The 8,139-nt window shown below is 32.8% G+C and overlaps 2 protein-coding genes across 2 annotated transcripts; both read left to right on the top strand.

Moving 5' to 3' along the window:
• The first annotated feature begins 713 nt into the window (after positions 1–713).
• LOC149418920 (uncharacterized) lies at positions 714–3,924 on the top strand. Its single transcript, XM_089638438.1, has 5 exons — positions 714–813; positions 2,943–3,038; positions 3,158–3,253; positions 3,373–3,468; positions 3,803–3,924. Exons 1-5 carry the CDS (start codon positions 714–716, stop codon positions 3,922–3,924), a joined length of 510 nt encoding a protein of 169 aa, XP_089494564.1.
• Positions 3,900–6,491, top strand: LOC149418921 (uncharacterized). The gene is made up of 3 exons (XM_089638720.1): positions 3,900–4,113; positions 4,259–4,411; positions 4,601–6,491. The coding sequence occupies exons 1-3, from the start codon at positions 3,987–3,989 to the stop codon at positions 6,439–6,441; spliced, it is 2,121 nt and encodes a 706-aa protein (XP_089494846.1). The 5' UTR covers positions 3,900–3,986; the 3' UTR covers positions 6,442–6,491.
• The last annotated feature ends 1,648 nt before the right edge of the window (positions 6,492–8,139 follow it).

The raw sequence follows: 8,139 nt of genomic DNA on the forward strand, positions 1-8,139 counted from the left end.
CAATTACCCAGTGGCGACGTGTGACGGAATTTTTTGTTGTTGTTTGATTTTTAAATTAAATAAAAATATATCATCGGACATAATATATCATGACAATATCAACATTTTTAACTCATAATATTATAGTTAAAAATGTTGATATTGTATATATACTCAGGATTCACTGGTTAGAGTTCTTCGGGTACGTTATGTTACATCGTGCACACTTACTTTATAAAATAAAAAATAAAATAAAGGGCAAAAATCAAAATAAATTTGAGCTGCAGAATATACATTATATTAGTGGAATATCTATTTTAAAATTTAATATGTTGGAACAAATTAAAATATCAACGGAACTGTACCCTTTATAGCCTTTAGGCTGGGAGTGAACATAATTTGTTTTCGTCGGATTAACAAAGAACAACTATGGAAGTCTTGTGTAAAAATTATTACTCGGATTGTTATCAGTTTTGGCTTAACAGATGCGTCTATCGAGTCAATAACTAATTTGTACAAAAGTACGATGAATTTTTCTCAAGACAAGTCGGTTAAATCCATAATCATTAAATTAACATAATTCATTTAGTGGGTATGAATAAAAGGTATAATATTAAAAACATTCACACCATTTTTGGCTTCCAAGAAACTGGGGTCTTATATATGGCTAGCAGAATCTTCAATGTGACCAGTAGTAATTGACAATCCGTTGTTAACACATCGATTGCTATCTAATGCAAGGAAGCAATGTGGGTATGCTGAGACTGTTCTTCGGGTATTGCGATGGAGCCTGCTCTAAGAAGAACAGCATTAATCCCTGGTGTACAGGTGCAGGTTCGTGAAACTCGTCACACAAACAGAAAACCCGTTTACAGTTTATGTTGTCTTCATGAGAACGGGCCGCTTCTCCGACTCACTTTTGTGTAAGACATGTATTTTTGTATGTGGAACGAGTTACCGGCATCTGTTTTTCCTCTTTCATATAATCCGGGCCTCTTCCAAGACCCGCAATAGTAAATCCCTCCCTATAGCCCCTAAGTGTTTGATCTGTTCGTTACCAGGCTAAATTCTACACATATCCATGATGGGACAGCCCTGTGATAGTGAGTTAAACTGCCCTAGCTATCTTATTATTATTTTAAAAGTGTGCTTATAAATTTAATTGTAAACTTTTTACTTTTACTTTTTAGATCCGGAAATAGGGAGGAGAAATTACTTCAAGCTATTTTTATTTTTTTATGTAATTTACACTTGTTATTGAGTGTAAATGTGTATATGTTCTAACAGACGCTGTATGCAGGGACGCCGTAGGGTCTAGAGTCGTTCATCATAAATAAATGTGTCGTTTAATTTTTTTTAAATGTGTCACAACGAAAATGAAAAATGAAAATGGCGGCTCATAATTTTTTGGTTGTACTAGAGTGCTAATGTTATTAAAAATGGCATTTCTGATCTTGCTATAGCTGAAAACGATTTTTTTTTCCAAAGATCGTTTTTTTATTTGAAAATTATAAGGAAATTTCAGTTTAGCCATGCGCCGCACGGATTTCCTGAAAATTTTCATACAATAAATAATTTTTTCAAAAAAAAAAAAATGTTTTCAGCCACAACAACATAAATAACACAATTTTTGTAATATTAGCACTCTAGTAACCCAAAAGTCACTAGCCGCCTTTGATCACAACGCTGCCCAACTGGTTGGCAACATAGCTCCTCTGCCTTTACACTGTATATTAGGGTGTCCCAAAAAAATTAAAGTTGTTATTTTTGAACGCATACCCTCTAATTTTGTTTTAATAATGACAAAACACTTATAAAAAAAATTTCGTTTACTTTGGACAACTGCAACCCGTGCCGACTTGCATCGAAAGATGTCAGTACTTGTACATTAAGACGCCTGCGAGCAAACGTGTTGATGAGCTTGTAGTAGCTTGCTATTTTGTTAGTAAACGAAAATCACTCGTTCAGGCAAGATGTTGTTAGATTTACGCACTTCTAAAAAGAGTATATTTTTAATAGGAGTCGTAAAACACCAAATATCGGGTTCTAAACTGCCATCTAATGGACAAGTTCTTGAAGTTTTGTTCTACAATATCCGGAAAGTGAATTTAACTGTCAATATATACCAAATCGACTGTGTTTTGGTAAAACCCTTTAAGCCACATTTTTTGGAAATGTTACTTTTCAGTGGTTTCATATAAAGTAGCCTTCAATGAACAACCTGGTCAAACAATTTAAGCTGCTAAATGCTGTTTTTATACCAAAAAATGCATTTTATTAGACGAAAATTTATAGGTTTCGTAAAAACACAAACAGGTAAAAGCAGTCAACCCTCAAATCAGTGATATTTCAATTTTGTGTTATTATAATCCCGTACGGTCAATTGCTTTAAGCTGCGTGACTGTTTACCCTACACGGCTTGTATGGGAATTACGTCGGCAATGCAGTGGACTTTCATTTTTCTACCGGTAGGTGGCAACTTCAAGCAGCTCAAAACCGCTTTGACATTTAGTGAGTGAGGTGCATATTTTCGACTTCCGCAATTAAAAACGCTTATTTTAATTAATTACTGTAGATATGGCACTTAAAAGATCTCAAAAGATTTTAGAATTGTGTGGTGTCAATTTCAAATCATTTGGAACCCGAGACATAAATGGTAAGTCAATTTATTTGCTATTTGAATTTTGTTTCACAACACGTGTTACATTATTATTTAATTTTGAATTTTAACCATAAAAATGAATTTGAAGTATATTTTCGCAGGTTTTTAAATATTCAAAACAATGCTAAAGCTAAACAACTAACATATCTTCTGGCAAAAGTGTTGTTTTGATATTATTTGACGTGTATTCTAACCTCGAAAATTTGCTTATTTGGCAGATACTTTTATTTAAAAAACTCATTATTCATTAACACATTGCATGGTTTACACATGTTTTTGCATCTTATTTGTTTATTTTCAGATGAAAGTAACATTAGACCTATTGGTTTGGCTAAAGAAAGTCCAGACATTTCTCTTATTCCTTCAGATGAGATCACGATGAATTATTTGCCTCTCGGTAAGAATGAAACTTTCTTGAATCAATGTAGCATACTTTTATTTATTTAGAACTTATATTATTCATTAACATATTCCATAGTTAAGACATGTTTTTGCATCTTATTTGTTTATTTTCAGATGAAAGTAACATTAGACCTATTGGTTTGGCTAAAGAAAGTTCAGACAAATCTGTTATTCCTTCAGATAAAATCCCGATGGATTATTTGCCTCTCGGTAAGAATGAAACTTTCTTGAATTAATGTAGCATACTTTTATTTATTAAAAACTCATATTATTCATTAACATAATCCATAGTTAAGACATGTTTTTGCATCTTATTTGTTTATTTTCAGATGAAAGTAACATTAGATCTATTGTTTCGGCTAAAGAAAGTCCAGACAAATCTTTTATTCCTTCAGATGAAATCCTGATGGATTATTTGCCTCTCGGTAAGAATGAAACTTTCTTGAATCAATGTAGCATACTTTTATTCATTAAGAACTCATATTATTCATTAACATATTCCATAGTTAAGACATGTTTTTGCATCTTATTTGTTTATTTTCAGATGAAAGTAACATTAGACCTATTGGTTTGGCTAAAGAAAGTCCAGACAAATCTTTTATTCCTTCAGATGAAATCCTGATGGATTATTTGCCTCTCGGTAAGAATGAAACTTTCTTGAATCAATGTAGCATACTTTTATTCATTAAGAACTCATATTATTCATTAACATATTCCGTAGTCAAGACATGTTTTTGCATCTTATTTGTTTATTTTCAGATGAAAGTAACATTAGACCTATTGGTTTGGCTAAAGAAAGTTCAGACAAATCTGTTATTCCTTCAGATGAAATCCCGATGGATTATTTGCCTCTCGGTAAGAATGAAACTTTCTTGAATTAATGTAGCATACTTTTATTTATTAAAAACTCATATTATTCATTAACATAATCCATAGTTAAGACATGTTTTTGCATCTTATTTGTTTATTTTCAGATGAAAGTAACATTAGATCTATTGTTTCGGCTAAAGAAAGTCCAGACAAATCTCTTATTCCTTCAGATGAAATCCTGATGGATTATTTGCCTCTCGGTAAGAATGAAACTTTCTGGAATCAATGTAGCATAATTTTATTTATTAAAAACTCATATCTATTTGCATATTTCTATTTAACTCCATATTTACTTCAAAATAACTCTTCAATTAAATTAATAAAAATTGTTATTATGTTTTTCAGAAAAAGCTCCAGTTGCTATTGATTACACCGGGGATGATAATAATATAATAATCATTGAATTCAATGAACTTATTGCAATGGATGATACACAAGATAATAATATCTGTAATGTTGGTATAGTTCCTGCATCTGAACCGGCTGCACTGATTGAAGGTAAAATTATTTCATTATTTTTGGTCAAATTCTGTTTTCAATATGAATTGTAAATATCCACCATTATTCAGATAAATACATGCATTATTACCTACCTGTAGTTGAATCACAATTTTTTAAAAGTCTGAAAATAAATTCTTAATAATAACTTGCACGGCAGGAAATTGATTTATTGTTCTTATTTTACAGAAGTACCAATAACTTCAACGTCAGAAGAGATAGGAATTGTTGGAAGCCAGGGGAAACGGAAGAAAAAGAAAGAGAATAAACGGGTCTCTAGAAAAACTCAAAAATCTAGCGGCTCAGAGTACATAACAAAAAACAACATTGTCATGCCAGCAAAACGTGTACAAGATGATCCATGTTTTAGAAAAAAGTGTCAATTCCAATGTTCGACCAAATTTACAGATTGTGCCCGACAGGAAATATTTAAACAGTATTGGAAATTAGACGGTAACGGCAAAAAGTCGTTCATTATAAATTTTGTTGAGAGCCGTCCGATAAAAAGACGTTATCAAAAAGATCCAAATGTTTTAAGTTTAGGGTTCTCACGAGAAATCCGACTGGTGTGCTTTTTTCCATCAAATAACGATAAAGTACAAATATGCCAAAAATTTTTTTTGAAAACTTTAGACATTACTCAAAGCTTTATTCAGTACACCATTAGAAATAAGACGCCATTAAATATGCCTAAAGTGGATCAACGGGGAAAAAAGGATCCGCCTAATAAAACAAAAGCTGTGACGAATTCACAAATCAAAAAGTTTATTGAAATGCTTCCAGCTCTTCCCTCACATTATAGTAGAGCAAATTCGACAAAATTGTACTTGCCCACGGAATATAAAAATTATACAAATCTGTTTAAAATTTACAAAAATTTTGTAGTGTCGCAAAATGAGGTTCCGGTGGGTGAAAGAGTGTTTAAAAATTATTTAAAAAATAATTATAACATTGGGATTCACACTCCAAAAAAGGATAAGTGTGCCATATGTGGTGTTAGTGAAGTGGCTGCCGAAGAAAATCTGTCACTTACCATTCACCTGAATGAAAAGGAGTCAACGAAAGCAGCATTTGATGTGGATCAACAACGTGCAAAGAATGATAAATCTTTTGTATGCGCTTCATTTGATCTCCAGAAGGTCCTCAACACCCCACACGGCCAAAGTATGCTTCTCTATTATTCGAGGAAGTATGCCATGTATAACCTTACATTCTATGAAAGCGGTACAAGAAGAGGCTGTGCTTATGTGTGGGGTGAAAAGGACGGTAACAGGGGAGCAAACGAGGTTTGCTCCATCTTGTTCAACTATTTGAAGGATCTAGATACAGATGTTGAAAAAAAAAGTGTGGCTTTATATTGCGACAGTTGCCCGGGGCAAAACAAGAACCGTCAAGTTATTTCAATGATTTATTATTTTTTAACAAAATCTGTGAATATTCTAGATGTTTCTCTAAATTTTTTGTTACCAGGTCATACGTACATGCCAGTTGATTCAATGCATGCATGCATCGAATCAAATTATAGAAAAAAAATAATTTGGGCTCCCTCAGAATGGCCCACGATAATAACAAATGCCAGGTCAAATCCTGGACCATATGAGGTTAATGTGTTGGACCACACCTACTTCCGAAATTGGAAAGGTGTGCAGGAGTACATTTTCCCGAATAACGCCAAGATGGATGTTGGGCACAAAATTTCCATAAGGAATATTAGAAAGGTGTTTTTTAAAAAGGGTGTAAACGAGATAAAATTCGCATATACTTTTACCAATATTGAAGATGTACACACTATGAAGGTGAAAGGAAGGAGAAATTCAAGTGCACATCAACTTGCCTTTCCACTAGGTATATACCAAAGCCCCCTGGGAATTAATAAAGCTAAATATCGGGACCTGATGAATCTGTGTGCAAAAAATATTATTCCCGCGAGGTATCATGCAGAATTCAAAAACCTCGGGGAATCATGCGATGCTCCCGATACATTACTGGAGACGGATGATGAGGATGTTATGACTGACCCTGTAGATTAGTTTGCACTTGATAATAAACATTTCTTGTCATTTTACTATGTATCTATAAATAGGACAAATATTGTTTCAACTTTTTTTAATAAAATTATAATTTTTTTAAATATTGTTTAATTTAATTTTTTTTATTAAGTAATACATAATATAAAAAGTATTATTTTTCCCATAAAATTTAATGATAATATTTATTATAAGTAATACAATTATAATTATAAGACATACGGCAGGTCCAGTGAGGAGAGTTAGAACCACAATTCTAACCCCATCTGCGTAAAAGCTGGTAAGGTAAAAACATTCAAGCTTCTTAAAGGTAAGTGATTTGCTAAAAACTCAGTTTGGTAAAACCCATCAAGCTTCATAATGTAAAGTGAGCCGAGAATAGAGGAAAGGTCAAATACTTTAAGCCACATTATTTTTTGTTTTTCATTAATATCTTTCATTATTATGCTTGGAATCGAATAATTTTGCACCATGTCAGAAAACTATCTATATTCTACCAAATAAACATTAAAAATGATAAATTAAGTCAACATGTCATTAGATATTCGTTTTTATCATCTCCTGTAAAATTTTGGTTTTGTGGCTTAAAGGGTTTTGCCTTTCAGCAGTCGAAATATAGCCATAGTTGGTATTAAAAGCTGTGTTTGAAGTAAAAATCAGTCAAGTGACTACAAGTCCTGACATACCACTCTTCAAAAAATTTCGAGATAACTGTAAAAATGTTGATCCCGATAAAATTCAGTGCTACAGAGAAAATCTCACATTGCACCAAACCGCTTCCGAAATCGATGATTTGCTTGACTTTTACCGTACTGCACTGACAACAAAAATACTTGAAGATGACTATTGAGAGTTTTTAGAGCTCTGCGTGATAGTTTTAGGAGGAGATACAGTGAGAAAATTTAAGATTCGGCCTCCAGGTGCTCGATGGATGGCAAAGGCGCTTTATTCATTGAAAACATCAATAATTTGTGCGCAATTTAAAATTACCGGTAAGGATAAGGCGGCACTTTTAGACGTTTGCCTGTTCATAGTAACATCCTATGTCAAGCCATGGTTATAATGTATTATAGCAGTTAAAGCACCTTACCAGGACTTGTGCTTTTTGAAATCGATGAAGGCTTAAGAAAAAATTGATGAAAACATCTCAATGGCAGCTTTATTTCTGTTCAGTAAGCAGTTATGGTATTTGACCCATGAAGGATCTATTTTATTGCTGTTTGACGACGCTGATCAAACAACTAAAATAAAAATGCTCGAAATATCAAAAAAAATAATTTATCAACCCATGACAAACGTTACATCCCATCGAAGGAAGATCTTGACGGTAAATTGTATGGTAAGTTTATTAAGTAGTTTAAATTATGTTTTGTATTGAGGTTTTTGTTCATATAATAATTTAGTGACTTTTGTTTCAGAGAAAAATATTTACGACTTCATTTCAGTCAAGAGCAAGTATTTTTTTGATCGTCTGAAAACAGATGCCAGTTTTCTTAACGAATTCCCTACGATGTGGTCAAATAATGCTTCGTATCAAGAAGTCAGAAAGAAGGTGTCGCCGCTGAGGGTAGTGAATGATACAGCTGAAAGAACTGTTAAGTTAATGCAAGATTTTCATGGCTTAATCTCACGGTCGAAGAGGAACAAAAATATTTTTTGCTACGATGCGTTCAGGAACAACGGAAGATTTATCCTGACTGT

Source organism: Hesperophylax consimilis, chromosome 13 (assembly GCF_061612785.1).
Source record: "Hesperophylax consimilis isolate HC1 chromosome 13, BYU_Hcon_1.0, whole genome shotgun sequence".
NCBI classification, from domain to species: Eukaryota; Metazoa; Arthropoda; class Insecta; order Trichoptera; family Limnephilidae; genus Hesperophylax; species Hesperophylax consimilis.